The sequence below is a fragment of the Cryptomeria japonica genome, chromosome 11 (assembly GCF_030272615.1).
Source record: "Cryptomeria japonica chromosome 11, Sugi_1.0, whole genome shotgun sequence".
NCBI lineage: Eukaryota > Viridiplantae > Streptophyta > Pinopsida > Cupressales > Cupressaceae > Cryptomeria > Cryptomeria japonica.
In genome coordinates, this window is record NC_081415.1 from 563,950,275 (window position 1) to 563,968,289 (window position 18,015).

General features: G+C 33.8%; 2 protein-coding genes across 2 annotated transcripts; both read left to right on the forward strand.

Annotated features, from left to right (window-relative positions):
* The first annotated feature begins 1,510 nt into the window (after window positions 1–1,510).
* LOC131080111 (probable calcium-binding protein CML10) lies at window positions 1,511–3,044 on the forward strand. The gene has a single exon (XM_058018209.2). It carries the CDS (start codon window positions 1,935–1,937, stop codon window positions 2,568–2,570), a length of 636 nt encoding a protein of 211 aa, XP_057874192.2. The 5' UTR covers window positions 1,511–1,934; the 3' UTR covers window positions 2,571–3,044.
* Window positions 3,045–9,510: 6,466 nt separating this feature from the next.
* Window positions 9,511–11,124, forward strand: LOC131859832 (probable calcium-binding protein CML10). Its single transcript, XM_059213992.1, has one exon. The coding sequence runs from the start codon at window positions 10,013–10,015 to the stop codon at window positions 10,646–10,648; it is 636 nt and encodes a 211-aa protein (XP_059069975.1). The 5' UTR covers window positions 9,511–10,012; the 3' UTR covers window positions 10,649–11,124.
* Window positions 11,125–18,015: the final 6,891 nt, after the last annotated feature.

Consider the following 18,015-nt stretch of genomic DNA (forward strand, 5'->3'; position numbering starts at 1 on the left):
AGGGGTTTAAATGGGTGGTTTTAGGTGGATGGTTGTTAAATGACTCTCTTTTAATGTAGTGCTTTTATTTCATAATATAATAAACAAATAACATATTACCGATAAAAAAAAATAAACATTTAAAGCTACAATAAAAATAAAAAAAATCTTAATATTTTTAAAGAGTCATTTCCTTCAATGAGCATGAACATACATGCCTTTAAAGTGTTGTTTCTATAACAAATAAAAAACAGATGAAAAAAAATAATCTTAATTTCCAATTTATAAAAATTGAAAACAACTTGTATGTTACAAAATTGTAAACATAAAAACATGATGTTTCTAAATTCAAAAAATCAAAGTTATATGCATATATACATCAATAATGTCTCTAAATTCAAAAAACCGAAGTTAAATGCATACACAAATATTTAATTTTAAATTTCCAATTTAGGCAAAATCAAAAACCATTTATATGTTTCTAAATTCACACACATTTTAAAAATAATATAGTATTTTACATGACATTTAATCTCTTTGTAGAATATATAATTTTTAATTTCCAATTTAGATAGATTAAAACAATTTCTATGTTTCTAAATTTTAAAAATAAAAACTAATATTAAGGTATTATTAATTATAACATTTATAATACTTAATGCTAAGGTTAATATTTATGTTTAATCCCTTCAACCAAACCCTAATACTAAACCAATTCTAAGACTAAACCAAATTGAATGCTAATTATAAACCAAATGCAATTAATTAATGTATGCTAAAGGTAAAGATTTTTTAAATTTGATATCTCTCAACGTCTCCTATATAAATTTTATTTATAAAATATAGGTATGCTAGTTTATATTTATTGGCTTATGTTTAATGTGGACTACTATAAGTGATTATCACTATTGAATTGAGATGTGAGCTCGAATAACAACTTTTAAATTTTTATAATGAGAAAATGTTTTAGTGCAAAAAAAACTCTATGAATACATACATATATCCAAAATCAATATTATAATTTTATGTCATTTATTTCTAAATATTATCTTGTATAATAAAATTACTAAACAAAATAATATCTCTTATTCATTTATACTTTAATATATTTCGTAACATTATCAACTCGTACACCTTTCACTATAAATACTCTTATAATGTTTAGAAACTTAAGATATACGACCCTTCCCCTACCTTAAAACTGAAATCATTTTATAATTGAAAAGTTGAAGATAATTGTTCCAAATTCAACAACTACCCCTTGTTTTGATAACAAGTGAAATCATGCTTATGTTGTTTTATGTTAGGTAGGGCGTCATTAATCTTGTGTGCTTCACGTCATTACTTGAGGAAATCTCTAGAACGAATCTTCCAAGAAATTGGGAACCTCCTAACTTTTCAAAGTCGGCAACCAAAACTAAATTTTTGGGTAACCAAAACACGCTCGTAAAGTTTGTTACAACTCCTCCACGCGGAAATTTCCTACAGCCTGTACTTTCTTCTACTAATTACTTTCATTTTCTACAAAACAAACAACAGCGAAGAAACGCTGGTAGTACACTTCTCTTCTGCTCCCCGCACTCGTTTTCAACGAATCTTCTATTCGGTTCTGGATTTTCAGATTGGACGGTTCGCCACCTGCAGGGTGTGATCGGATCATTTTTATAATTTCACGCGCTAATCCACAATCTATAAAGCTTCAGATCATCTACTCTTATGTTGCAACTACTTGTTGAGTTATCATTCAATTTAGAATATCTTGCAGACGTTGAGTAACCACAAAGAACTTGCTGTGTCGGAGAAAGCAAAGAATTGGAGCGCTTTATTATACAGAATCTTTCCTTTCCTTCTTTACAAAGCTTCAAACCCTAGTTCCAGAAAATTTTATTCTGAAATCCCTTTCCCTTCCGAAGCAAAATTTAAAGCTTTAGTTTGTTTTCTCTGGATCGATCATAATGGGATTCCCCTGGTTTTCCAACCGCAAAAATGTGCCGATCGAATCTCCCCGGCGGCAATCAGAGGGCATTAACATTTTCTCCTCCGAATCTCGGCCGCGAAAATCTTCGTCGCCGAAGAAAATGTCGGGCCGTAAAGAACGGCAAAATTCGAGCAAGGATTGTATTGTGAGGATTCCTTGTCCGTTGCCGAGCAGCGAAGAGCTTCAGAATGTGTTCAATAAATTTGACGCCAACAGTGACGGCAAAATATCTCCGTCGGAGCTGGGCCACGTCATGCGCTCGCTGGGGCACGATGCGACGGAGGATGAGGTGCAGTTGATGATGGCAGAGGCTGACTCAGACGGAGATGGCTACGTAGACTCGTCTGAATTTGTTGCACTCAATACACGTGGCGTAGACAGCGCTGCGAGCCTGCGGGATCTTAAAGATGCCTTCAACATGTTCGACATCGACGGCAGTGGATCCATCTCTGCCGATGAACTCCACAGAGTTTTAAGGAGGTTGGGAGAGACTTCTAGTTTGGATGAGTGTCATCACATTATTCGAGGCGTGGATGCTGATGGGGATGGCCAGGTCAGCTTCAACGAATTCTTTACAATGATGTCAAATCCCGTTGCAGTGCAAGCCAATTAACTGCGATCTCCATTTGTTGACAGGCTGTTGTTTGAAATTTACCCAGAGAAAATATCAAGCGAATTGCTAAATATCTTTGTTTGTTGTCCAAGTGAGAGCAGTTTTAAAATTGTTCATCCCCTGTTCAGGATACAGAGGAACTCTATGCGAGACTCTCTCCGGCGTAGAATTCCACCCGCAATGAGAAGCGGAGCCTCCAGTAGAGGGGTGAGAGAGAATCCGTACTCGAGGTCCCAGGTTCGACTCTCAAAGCCCTCGCTAAAAACTGAGAAAGTTCAGTTTTCAGAGAAGAAGAATCCCCAGATTTGTACCCTTGCAGCACAAACACAAAAAGTTCCAGAACCCTCCAACCGTTTACAATGTTCAACAATAAATAGAATTCTAGGACTCTAAAATATGGCAGTGTTTATGAAATGCCAAGTTTTTCAGCCATTGTATTTGCAAATTGCCATTCAATGAATTTCATTTTCCTCATATTTAAGAGTATAAAATGCACATTCAAGATGTAAAATAGTTAAAATTTATAAGTAATGATATAAGATGTATAAATGCACATTTCATTATCATCAAGTATGACTCCTACACGCAAGTGTATGCTTCAGTAATTGTTATTCTATTTGTTAAGATTTGAACTTAGGTTTATAGTGAAAAACTTCACTCACTATTATTAGATAAAAAATAATTGGGATTAAAATTTTGGGATGATCTTATCATATATATATATATATGGGATTGGGATTGGTTCCTTAATATGATTACACTTCACCATACATCATGGTACCCTCTTGATACTATATATGGGTAGATTTTAGTTGATGCATTATCATATTTATGTAATCTCTACCTTGAGATTTTTCTATGACCACTATAATGCGTAGTGAGATTTGAAGTTACATTTATGATGTGAAAATTCTACTTTTCTAGAAGATTACATTGCATATTACTAAATTAACATTATATATATATATATATATATATATATATATATATATATATATATATATATATATATATATATATATATATATATATACTCTACCTATATGGTTCATCTTTGTATATTATTGATCACATTTCATCCCTATTAGGACCATATCCTTCTCTTGAACTTACTTTCTTACATGATTATCTAATGTATATTGTTTTATCTAATGTATATTGTTTTACATCCATATCATGCATGCATGGTGTTATCTTTTGTTATCCACTCAAGTTTATTACCATGTCATGTCATATATGATGTTATCTATAATAGTATTACATGCTTGTTGTTTTGTGCATGTGATTATGGTCCTTTTTACCTTACCTTAAATTCCTAACATCATTTTTAAATAATGAATTTGAAGAAGAATTTAATAGATTACCAAGATTTCTTCAAGAGTTTCATTACAAGTGTTGCAATTATGATAGATATGATCATATTTTGGCACTAGATTGAGATTCATTATCTTGTTTAGATAAAGTGCATTTCTATAGAACCAAAATAATTTTATCACTCTATCTGAGTTAAATGCTAATATATATTCAAATAGAGCTCTTCTATAGTTATCTATATGGTCAAAGTTTTTTCCGTATAGCCAAAACTTTTATATTTTTTCATAGAAACTGAGATCTCTCAACCCTGTACTTTTATTTTTGGGTAAAAGCACAAACCTGTGTCACACTTTTACAAAGGAAAAGGCTAACACAACAATAACTGTTCAATTTCGTCGCCATAAAAGTGTCATTTGCATTTTGAATTTGAAGATGATGCAGACTGATGAAATGTGTAAAATTTGATGAAGTTTAAGTCTACTATTTTTTGAAAAATTTTTGTCAATAATTTATATGTTTTTTTAGCTTTAAAGTCCATTTTTTTATTGCTGAAAAACGCTGAATACCAGGGGGTTTGGTTCCCACCTCAACAGTAAATGTAAATCAACTACTTTTTTTTCAATTTGATATTAGTTATATATCACATATTTATATAGTGCATGAAAAAAAAAATAAAAAAATTGATGTATATTTTCTTTGTAATAGCATTTGGAAGTCGAATACACCAGAATTTGACAGTTTTTGTCTCCCACCACAATTTGTCTATTCAATTTATGATAATCCAAAAACTAAAATACCCATTTGGAGAAGACTCTCTCTTCTAGTGAACCATATTTTAAATTTTTTTTTTTGAAGTGATTTGATATTTTATTTTGTTTTTCAAAGCAAAATCATATCGAACAAAAGAATACCTAGTTGTAGTTTTTTTAATTTTTTTATATATTAAATGTAATCAAAACATTAAAAAAATTATATGAGTAGAATTGTGACTTCGATCTCTAAAAAAAGGTATTTTATTTTTTTTAATAAGTTTAATTTACCTATTGAATTTTGTTGCAGAAGTGACAAGTTTGAGAAAATCATCATTTTTGTTCATGTGGCTGCCACTTGGCATTCCACATAAGCCGTTTCGGCTGGAAGGACCAGAACTATTCAAAAATAGTTCTGGCGGGAACTGTGAGGGCCGACGCAACCGTCGCTTGAACCACATATAAAAAAGAATTATTTTTTCCATTAAAAAATTAAATCAATCAAATGCGAAAATAATAAGAGTTATTTTTGCAAACAATCTTTTTTTTTCAAATAAAGTGGCATTTTGGAGAGAGTAGGAAGATTATAAAGGGGCGAATATTTCTAATTTTGTAAAGGGGCAAAGATTTTGAATTTTTTTTCGAAAGGCGTCTACCCTTTCCAAGTATGTTATTTGAAATTATTTTTTCAATCATGCTTAATTTACAATATTAGATTTTTTTTTTGAAATTAAATACTTTTTAGATTAACCATATTCTTTAGTCACTGCAATACGATGATAAACATTTCTTGGCCATATATCCAACACTATTTAGTACTAAATTATATTATATTATATTTTGTAATACTTGACTCAAATTCTCTATATATATTAGCTAAGTGATTTCAAGAAATTAATGTTAAATTAAATCACGTTCATATGTACATTGCATATAGTCAAATGTATCTAATTGAAGTATACTTAATTTCTTACTTTTTCTCAATGCTCCTAAATTTCTTGAGCCTTATGTTTTCATTTTCTAAATTATAAAAATTGGACTTCAAGTCAAATGATCTAAATGGATGAAATTTACACATATTAAGTTTAAGAATGCAAAATTATTTATACATTTCACTAATTACTTTTTTTTTTTGTTAAGAACCGACGAAACGTTATTAGGCATATAACCTTTTTAGTTCAAAGCACTAAATTTTGAAGATATGCATATTTGCATGTGTTGTTTTTAGGTTCAAAGAACAAAATTTTGAAGATCTAAATATTTTTTGCAATGGGGAGTAAGAGGACTAGATCAAGGTTGTATGATCGTAAAAGGGACGATAAGATGAAAGGTCATACAAAATGTAGTCAACAACAATCTGTTATTGTTCAAGATCAACCTGATGATGTTTAAGAAACATCTCCTCAGGTACGAGATGATTTTTTTTTTCTGGTATGGAAAATTTGATGGAAATGGATGAAGATAGTTTTTTCAATGAAATTCCATCTAAAGATATGATACCTGAAAGCACATTAAAATTGCATTGTAAGAATTTATGGGATTATTTTAAAAATAAGTTTGTTGTTGGAAGAGCACAATTATTTGCTAAATTATTTAGGAAAAGGAAAATGAAACCTATTTTGGACTTGTTGGGTGTTGGTAATAAGAAAAGTTCTAGTGATACATTAGTAAACGAAACTATAATTGAAAATTTACAAGAAGCATTGAATTGTATAGGGAACACAAGTCGAGGTGTTGATTTAAGTGCTACACGTAGAGCATTGATGACTATGATTACTAGTAAGGAATTGACTCGTAAAAAACAAGTTAATGCAATTTCTCAATTAATGAATGTATCTAGAAGAACTGTTCAAAGATCATTAGGAAGAGAAATATGTTGGATGAAAACATCGAAAAGAATTGGGTAAATATTTGTAGGTTTCCTAGAAAAGACAAAATTTCTGAAGATGTAAAAAGACAGGTCATTGATTATTGGACCAACCAATCTCGTGTTTCTTCCAATTGAAGGGTTACTATACATATGATAGATGAAGATGGTAAAAAGATTACACATCCAAAACATTTCTTAGATACAACACAAAGTGAATTGTTTGAAACATTCAAGCAAGAATTTTTAGATGTAAAGATTTGCCAAAGGATGTTTGAGAGATTTTGTCCTTGCTTTGTACACATAAATAAGGTACGTGAAACTTGTTGTTGTCGAAATTATGTTCAATTTCATCTACACTTGCAATCATATAGGAAGTTCATGGCAACAATTAATCCAAATCTAGTCAATCCTACAAGTACAACACAATTTGTGAAGTCTATTTTATGTGATAAATTATAAGATTCTGATGAGTTCAAAATACAATGTATAAAAGGTGAATGCAATGATTGTAGATTTTTGAGTAAGTTTGTGTTGCAAATGGAGAATTTTGATATTCATGCACTAATTATATCCAGAAGAGATTTGAATATGAGACATACCAAAGTAAGTCAGGAACTGAATCCAAAAAAATTATGTTGAAAGAGAGTGAATTGCCTTGCATTTAGTTTATAGATAGATTTCATAATATGATATATCCACATATCCAACATTGTCATGGTGCAAGATGGCAAGCTAAACAGTTTCGTGATTCAAAGAATTGTTTTCCACCAGGTTGTATTCTTTCAATTGTACATTTCTCCAAGAACTATACATTTAGTCCTCACACAAAAATTCAAAGTCAATATTATCATTCTGATCAAGTTGCAATATTTGTACAAGTTTTCTATAGACATTCACAATTTCATGTGGATGGTATAGAGAGTACTGAAAATGAACACATTATCATCAAGGAGGTCCATTTCTATATCAGTGATGATACGTGTCATAATAGGAGCTATGTAGCACATTGTTTTGGAATGTTTTTTGAAGATATTAAAGATCGTGGGATAGAATGTACACAACATTGGATTTCCGATTGAAGGTGGAGATGCGAACTAGACGTATGTCTAAGACTATGGCAGCGAGAAATGCACCTTTGGAAATATTTTCGATTGAAGGTGGAGATGCGACGGAAGGCATGGGTGGAGATTCAAATGTCGTGGTGGTGAAGGAGGAGGAGGAATCTCATTAATGATCATGAAGAGTTCTCGGGTACCCTTGTTTTTAGCTCGCCATGTGCATAGTTTAGTTTTTAGTTCAGAAACTTTTATGCTCTTAGTAGTTGTCTATTAAAATTGAATTGCCAGTGAATTTTTTTATTATGACAATGATGTAATGAGCATATTTTGTGCTCAGTTAATTACTACTTGGGTGTGGGAAGCTGGTTTGGTGGGTGGTTGGATGGTGGTTGTTTGATACTTGGTTCTGTTTTGGGTGGTTTAGGGGTTTAAATGGGTGGTTTTAGGTGGATGGTTGTTAAATGACTCTCTTTTAATGTAGTGCTTTTATTTCATAATATAATAAAAAAATAACATATTACCGATTAAAAAAAAGAAACATTTAAAGCTACAATAAAAATAAAAAAAACTTAATATTTTTAAAGAGTCATTTCCTTCAATAAGCATGAACATACATGCCTTTAAAGTGTTGTTTCTATAACAAATAAAAAACAGATGAAAAAAAAAAATCTTAATTTCCAATTTATAAAAATTGAAAACAACTTGTATGTTACAAAATTGTAAACATAAAAACATGATGTGTCTAAATTCAAAAAATAAAAGTTATATGCATATATACATCAATAATGTCTCTAAATTCAAAAAATAAAAGTTATATGCATATATACATCAATAATGTCTCTAAATTCAAAAAACCGAAGTTAAATACATACACAAATATTTCTTTTTAAATTTCCAATTTAGGCAAAATCAAAAACCATTTATATGTTTCTAAATTCACACATATTTTAAAAATAATATAGTATTTTACATGACATTTAATCTCTTTGTAGAATACATAATTTTTAATTTCCAATTTAGATAGATTAAAACAATTTCTATGTTTCTAAATTTTAAAAATAAAAATTAATATTAAGGTATTATTAATTATAACATTTATAATACTTAATGCTAAGGTTAATATTTATGTTTAATCCCTTCAATCAAACCCTAATACTAAACCAATTCTAAGACTAAACCAAATTGAATGCTAATTATAAATCAATTGCAATTAATTAATGTATGCTAAAGGTAAAGATTTTTTAAATTTGATATCTCTCGACGTCTCCTACATAAATTTTATTTATAAAATATAGGTATGCTAGTTTATATTTATTGGCTTATGTTTAATGTGGACTACTATAAGTGACTATCACTACTGAATTGAGATGTGAGCTCAAATAACAACTTTTAAATCTTTATAATGAGAAAATGCTTTAGTGCAAAAAACTCTATGAATACATACATATATCGAAAATCAATATTATAATTTTTTTTCATTTATTTCTAAATATTATCTTGTACAATAAAATTACTAAACAAAATAATATCTCTTATTCATTTATACTTTAATATATTTCGTAACAGTATCAACTCGTACATCTTTCACTACAAATACACTTATAATGTTTAGAAACTTAAGATATACGACCCTTCCCCTACCTTAAAACTGAAATCATTTTATAGTTGAAAAGTTGAAGATAATTGTTCCAAATTCAACAACTACCCCTTGTTTTGGAAACAACTGAAATCATGCTTATGTTAGGTAGGGCGTCATTAATCTTGTGTGCTTCACGTCATTACTTATGGAAATCTCTAGAACGAATCCTTCAAGAAATTGGGAACCTCCTAACTTTTCAAAGTCGGCAACCAAAACTAAATTTTTGGGTTACCAAAACACGCTCGTCAAGTTTGTTACAACTCCTCCACGCGGAAATTTCAAGCGGCCTGCACTTTCTTCTACTTATTCAACTTTCATTTTCTACAAAACAAACAACAGCGAAGAAACGCTGGTAGTACACTTCTCTTCTGCTCCACGCACTCGTTTTCAACGAATCTTCTATTCGATTTTGGATTTTAGGATTGGACGGTTCGCCACCTGCAGGGTGTGATCGGATCATTTTTATAATTTCACGCGCTAATCCACAATCTATAAAGCTTCAGATCATCTACTCTTCTGTTGCAACTACTTGTTGAGTTATCATTCAATTTAGAATATCTTGCAGACGTTGAGTAACCACAAAGAACTTGCTGTGTCGGAGAAAGCAAAGAATTTGAGCGCTTTATTATACAGAATCTTTCCTTTCATTTTTTACAAAGCTTCAAACCCTTGGAGCGCTTTATTATACAGAATCTTTCCTTTCCTTTTTTACAAAGCTTCAAACCCTAGTTCCAGAAATTTTTATTCTGAAATCCCTTTCCCTTCCGAAGCAAAATTTAAAGCTTTAGTTTATTTTCTCTGGATCGATCATAATGGGATTCCCCTGGTTTTCCAACCGCAAAAATGCGCCGATCGAATCTCCCCGGCGGCAATCAGAGGGCATTAACATTTTCTCCTCCGAATCTCCGCCGCGAAAATCTTCGTCGCCGAAGAAAATGTCGGGCCGTAAAGAACGGCAAAATTCGAGCAGGGATTGTATTGTGAGGATTCCTTGTCCGTTGCCGAGCAGCGAAGAGCTTCAGAATGTGTTCAATAAATTTGACGCCAACAGTGACGGCAAAATATCTCCGTCGGAGCTGGGCCACGTCATGCGCTCGCTGGGGCACGATGCGACGGAGGATGAGGTGCAGTTGATGATGGCAGAGGCTGACTCAGACGGAGATGGCTACGTGGACTTGTCAGAATTTGTTGCGCTCAATACACGTGGCGTGGACAGCGCTGCGAGCCTGCGGGATCTTAAAGATGCCTTCAACATGTTCGACATCGACGGCAGTGGATCCATCTCTGCCGATGAACTCCACAGAGTTTTAAGGAGGTTGGGAGAGACTTCTAGTTTGGATGAGTGTCATCACATTATTCGAGGCGTGGATGCTGACGGGGATGGCCAGGTCAACTTCGACGAATTCTTTACAATGATGTCAAATCCCGTTGCAGTGCAAGCCAATTAACTGCGATCTCCATTTGTTGACAGGCTGTTGTTTGAAATTTTCCCAGAGAAAATATCAAGCGAATTGCTAAATATCTTTGTTTGTTGTCCAAGTGAGAGCAGTTTTAAAATTGTTCATCCCCTGTTCAGGATACAGAGGAACTCTATGCGAGACTCTCTCCGGCGTAGAATTCCACCCGCAATGAGAAGCGGAGCCTCCAGTAGAGGGGTGAGAGAGAATCCGTACTTGGGGTCCCAGGTTCGACTCTCAAAGCCCTCGCTAAAAACTGAGAAAGTTCAGTTTTCAGAGAAGAAGAATCCCCAGATTTGTACCCTTGCAGCACAAACACAAAAAGTTCCAGAACCTTCCAACCGTTTACAATGTTCAACAATAAATAGAATTCTAGGACTCTAAAATATGGCACAATTTATGTAATGCCAAGATTTTAAGCCATTGTATTTACACATTACCATACAATGAATTTCATTTTCCTAATATTTAAGAGTATAAAATGCACATTCAAGATGTAAAATAGTTAAAATTTATAAGTAATGATATAAGATGTATAAATGCACATTTCATTATCATCAAGTATGACTCCTACACGCAAGTGTATGCTTCACAGTAATTGTTATCCTATTTGTTAAGATTTGAACTTAGGTTTATAGTGAAACACTTCACTCACTATTATTAGAGAAAAAATAATTGGGATTAAAATTTTGGGATGATCTCATCATATATATATATGGGATTGGGATTGGTTCCTTAATATGATTACACTTGACCATACATCATGGTACCCCCTTGATACTATATATGAGTAGACTTTAGTTGATGCATTACCATATTTATGTAATCTCTACCTTGAGATTTTTCTATGACCACTATAACGCGTAGTGAGATTTGAAGTTACATTTATGATGTGAAAATTCTACATTTGTAGAAGATTACATTGCATATTACTAAATTAACATTTTTTAGGGATATATATATATACTCTACCTACATGGTTCATCTTTGTATATTATTAATCACATTTCATCCCTATTAGGACCATATCCTTCTCTTGAACTTTCTTACATGATTATCTAATGTATATTGTTTTACATCCATATTATGCATGCATGATGTTATCTTTTGTTATCCACTCAAGTTTATTACCATATCATGTCATATATGATGTTATCTATAATAGTATTACATGCTTCTTGTTTTGTGCATGTGATTATGGTCCTTTTTACCTTACCTTAAATTCCTAACATCATTTATAAATAATGATTTGGAAGAAGAATTTAATAGATCACCAAGATTTCTTCAAGAGTTTCATTACGAGTGTTGCAATTATGATAGATACAGTCATATTTTGGCACTAGATTGAGATTCATTATCTTGTTTAGATAAAGTGCATTTCTATAGAACCAAAATAATTTTATCACTCTATCCGAGTTAAATGCTAATATATATCCAAATAGAGCTCTTCTACAGTTATCTATATGGTCAAAGTTTTTTCCATATAGCCAAAACTTTGATATTTTTCCATAGAAATGGGATCTCTCAACCTTGTCCTTTTATTTCTACTATTTATAATGATAGTCCCCTTATGAAATTTGTGATTATATTCATTTTTAAATTTAAATGCTTGAAAAAAGCTATTAATTTCACGTTTTTCTATTTTAGAAGTTCGTATGGAACACTCACTATGAAAATAATTTAACAACGATCTACTACTTTACATCTAGATCTATATATTTTGATCATTAAAAAAAATTAATATGTATGTTGATTGCTTATTTTACTTGTCCATGCATCCACCTAGTAGTTTGCATGCACACCAAAGTGTACGTGAAAAATAGTGGTGAAAATTATATACCCACACTTTTTTCTTATATTTTGGATCCACTTTATTTAGAGTATCTTAAATATAATATTAAGTGTACTGAAATGGTATATATTGAAGGAATTTAACTCAAGATATCCTTGTATCTTGATCTTATCATCACTTATCTTAAAATATTTAGTCTTGATCACTACGTTTAGTATTTGTCACACTAAATTATAGCTATAGGTGTTGACTTGACCTAGGTTACTTTTATAATCATAGATCCGAACCCTAAACATTTAAAATTCAAATTAAAAATCAATCTCACCATGTCCCCCTATTAGCCATTTTGATTCAAATTAGCATGTGATCATGTTATTTTGTGCACTTGGTTGTTATATTTAAGGGCAAACATTCACTCATTTTAGATAAAGTTAAAATATACGAAAAGAACATCTAAGTGAAACATCTTCAAGGGGTGTGTATTTTGAATTATTTTCTTGTGACATCATCATAGGTCCATTGCACTCTTGTTAGTTGTCATCAAATATTTTGCATAAAATTTTAGAATCATCACACTTGTATAAAGGAAACAACTAACACAAATACAATTTTTTAAATTGGACTACCTAAAAATGGTGTTTATGTTTTGAATGTTTGAAATAATATAAGTAGCACATGCACCTCAATGAGGTGCAATGGTTACGCTGATAGAAAGGTATAATATGGCAATATTTTGAAGGGGAGGGGTAAAAACTACAAGAAATGTCATAGGTATGTTATGATAAATGGTTTGACAATATTATTTTAGCAAATAGTGGAGGGCAATTGAGCTTAAAGGCAGGTGGTTATTAAGGACATTAATTTTTATATTCAACATTTAAGTGTGATATTTTTTTTATTCATCTAGCTAAATACATTCTATCTTCTTGAACTACAAACGATTATTATATAAATAAATTGTGTGATAAGTTGGGGAGCATATTTAGGGTTAAAGAATCAAACTACCCTTATAAAAAACCCAAAGTAGCGATAGTGTGCTTCTTTTAAATGGTATTGGTTATTTTAAATGGAATGGCAGTTTATGTATAATACATTTATTGGTGCTTCATGTCAAGTTTTTTTGGTCACACATGTCATTTATCTTTTAGACCCAAAGAATAAAAGTAATATGCTACCTTCATATGGTTGAGTGGACTGCAGTTGGTGTCGTTGATTGATATGTATGCTTGGATTTTGATATTGCCTCCTTGTAGCTCATTTTGCAATGGATCGAAATAGACACCTGCAAAAGAGGAGTTTGTAACAATGGTATTAATGTTCAAAGAATAGTTGGGAGAGATGTGGGGGAGAAAGGAGTATTAGTATAGGACAAAAAATGTGCTTGACAATGTATGAGCATAATTACCTTAAGAGTTTGATTGTTGTGGGTTGAGGCTATCTCCTTATAGTTGATTTTGGCAATTACGTAGACTACATTCCTACAAAAGAGGAATTTATAATAGTGGAGTTGATATGCCATAAATAAAAATGAGAAATCTGAGGGAGAAATAGCTAAGAGTAACATACCTTGATTTTTCAAACAGAGAGTTGGTGTAGCCGAGCTTCCTCTTTCTTCCTTATAATTGTATATGCATTATTTTGCATTTTGGAGTACCTCTCAAAAGAGAATGTTTGTTGAATGCGTAGGTCATTTAATGACTTGACTCTAGATATGGCTGTGAATGTTAGCCCCTGCCTCTCCACTTTGCTCTATATTAATTATTGCTCTTTGTAGTGTTAGGCCTTGGGATTTGTGTATGGTTATAGCCCATGCCATTGTGAGGGGTATATGTCTATGACTGCCTAGAGATATAGGGACTATTGGTATACTTTTGGGGTCATCTTGGTTCCATGGTGGCCCAGTATAATTAACAATCCTTACTACAATAGACATTGGGATATCAAGTGGCTTGGAACCACTATTGTAAACAATTTCAGTTACTTCACCAAGAGCTCCATTTACAAGGTCTGCTTGTGTCCATATATTGGCAGTGAGCATGACACATTGACCTCTACAAAGTAGTACTTGTTTCTCAAGTTGTTCACCAGTGGTTCCATTTTTTATTATGTTCCTGATGCTTGTCACAATACTTAATGCAACTAGACGGTTCAACAATTTTAGCATTCTCTGGTTGTGTACCTTGACCAAATCATTAGTAGCATATAGGTGCATCAAGTTGTCAAACTGTTCCTTTTCACTTGGGGCAAGTTGTTTGTTTGTCCATGTCATCAGGAGTTGCCAATATAAAAATATAGTAGATAGAAAAAAAATAATGATTGTTTTTTAAAAATATTTTAAAGTCAAACTTAATCAAAACATCATAGTTTTCATGGAACATCAACTTTTGTCTTCTTTTTTTAATCATTTTAAAAAAATATAACTTGTTGGAAAACATTCTCTCTTTAAGGGTCAATGCAAGAAGCTGAGTCCACTTTTTGGCCAAAAGGTGGAAGTGTTTTCCTTGATTTTCAGATTTTGTCTCATTTGAGCTTAAATTTTGAAACACTTAGAGATTGAATCTTTGAAAAAGTCAGTAATATAAAAGATAGCCCTATGAGTGTACTTTCCAAATATGTAATTTATTTTAATACCCACATAATATATATTTTTTTAATGGAGTTCTAAAAACTATGTTTTAAAAATGTTTGTTTCAGGACCATACCATGCATGTGTACGACCCACACTTTTTGATACAATTAAAATTATTTTCTCAAACCATTTTGGGAAATGGTTTGTAACACATTGAAGATTGATGAGCATATTTAGGATTTTTTAGAGTGCCATAACACAACCCCACAGGATCAGACGAATCATTCTTATGATGAATGGACACTGAGAAACGCGATGTCGAATATTGACAACTTTGAGCTGTTTGAGCACTTGGGCGATTTCACTGCTAGGGTGTGTCCGACAACGATTGAGCGAGTTGGAGAGCAAAAAGAAGGCATTCATAGAATAAACCTAGTCACCCTGATGCATACAAGCTGATGGTTTGGTGCCGCGATGAGCGGATTGAAAGATGGGGCATTGTGCAACTTTTCATTGAACTCATCTGACGCTTTTTGTCGCAACCGAGAAAGAATCGCCACGAGAAAATGGATCCGAGTCTACTGAAACCGAGAGAGGCTTTTTTAGAGTGTCATAACACAACCCCATAGAATTAGATGGATCATTCTTATGATTTATGGGCGCGGAGAAACGTGATGCCGAATATTGACAACTTTGAGCAATTTGAGCACTTGGGTGATTTCGCTGTTAGGGTGTGTCCCGCAACGATTGGGCGAGTTGAAGAGCAAAAAGAAGGCATTCCTAGTGTAAGCCCGACCACCCTGACATGTACAAGCTGACGGTTCGGTGCCACGATGAGTGGATTGAAAGATGGGCATTGTGCAACTTTTCATTCAACGCATCTGACGCTTTTTGTCGCAACCGAGAAAGAGTCACCATGAGCAACTAGATCCGAGTCTACCGAAACTGAGAGAGGATTTTTTAGAGTGCCATAACATGACCTTGCAGGATTAGATAGATCATTCTTATGATTAATGGGTGCGGAGAAACGTGATGCCAAATATTGACAACTTTGAGCAATTTGAGCACTTGGGCGATTTCGCTGCTAGGGTGTGTCCCACAACGATCAGGCGAGTTGGAGAGCAAAAAGAAGGCATTCCTAGCGTAAACCCATCCATCTTGATGCGTACGAGCTGACGGTTCGGTGCTGCGACGAGCGAATTGAAATATGGGGCATTGTGCAGCTTTTCATTGAACTCATCTGATGCTTTTTGTCGCAATCGAGAAAGAGTTGCCACGAGCAACTGGATCCGAGTCTACTGAAACTGAGAGAGGATTTTTTAGAGTGCCATAACATGACCCCGTAGGATCAGACATATCATTCTTATGATTAACGGGTGCCGAGAGACACGATGCCGAATATTGACAACTTTGAGTAGTTTGAGCACTTGGGCGATTTCATTGCTAGGGTGTGTCCGGCAACGATCAGGTGACTTGGAGAGCAAAAAGAGTGCATTCCTAGCGTAAACCCGACCACCCTGACGTGTATGAGCAGATTGAAAGATGGGGCGTTGTGCAACTTTTCATTGAACTCATCTGACGCTTTTTGTCGCAATCGAGAAAGAATTGCCACAAGCAACTGGATCCAAGTCTACTGAAACCAAGAGAGGCTTTTTTAGAGTGCCATAACATGACCCCACAGGACCAGACGAGTTGTTCTTATGATTAACGGGCACGAAGAAATGTGATGCTGAATTGTAAAGCGGAAAAATCAAACCCTAGGTGTTCTCCCCCACTCCAAGGAGAAAGGGGGTCACTAGGGTTGACGGTTTTCACTTAGGAGGGACTTTACATTCAAAAGAGGGGTTGAAACTCACAAGATCCAATCCCACACAATGCAAGACTGGATTCTAAATGAGTTTCAAGGGTTGAGACATCAAGGATACCCTCTTTTGTAAAGAATGTAGATAGAAAGATTGAACTAGGAATGCATGTAAAGTAAGAAAGATTCGCTTATAAACAGAGATAGGGATACGAGATGAAGCTGCGGACCTGGAATTAGCAGTAAAATGTCGAGATGATGTTGTTCTGCAAATTTGAGCGAAAGTTGACGGGACGATGGCGCCCGGCATGCACACGGTCCTCTGAAAAATCCGCGAAACGAAGGGGGATCTGTTCGTCTCTGCACAAGGATTCTAGATCTTCAATTACAGCCGTGTACCTACAACCTACACACAGAAAAGAGAGGACGATTGGGGGGTTAGGGATTAGGGGTTTTCCTTTAGGTCAAACCCCAGTTTTGGAATTAACCGAGAAATGAGAATGCTGTAAATGTAAATGTTTGTAATGTAAACAAGTACTGATACCTTGTTGTAAGAATGTTTGTATTCTTACATGCGAAGGTGTAATGAATGTTGTATTTTGTATGTTGTAAGTGATCTCCTCTTCAATGGTTGAATCCTTGTCTTTAATGCAACACTTAGCCTTGAATGGAGACTTAGAATGCTCAATTGCTTGAAGGAATACTTGAATGCTTGAAATGTTTGAATATCGCTTCCGCCTTTTGCTTGCATATATTTTTCCTCTTCTTTCTTGCCTCTCCAAATGGGAGGGGAAATGTAGTTTATATACTTGTCAATTACGGCTGATAGACTGATTTTTCCGACCTTGGGCCGACCAGGAAACATTATTTCCCAATTTGCAAACTTAAAGACCCGATGCCCAAAAGAGATTGGGCCCAAAATAGGGCCAGGGACCAGGGCGCTGGGCGCCATGGTCCTGAGGGACTAGGGTGCTGGGCACCATGGTCCTGAAGGACCAGGACGCTGGGTGCCAAGGTCCCACCTCTCGGGACAGCAGGGTGCAAGGAAGGATCAGGCCAAGGTGCAAAAAGATGTAGTTTTTGGTGTCGTAAACAGGTTTTGGGGTCTCCATTCAGGTTCAACGTTGTGCCGCCATCGTGAAGACCCAAATGCAGTCGAAATTGCAAGTGTCGCAATTTTAGGACGCTACATTTAG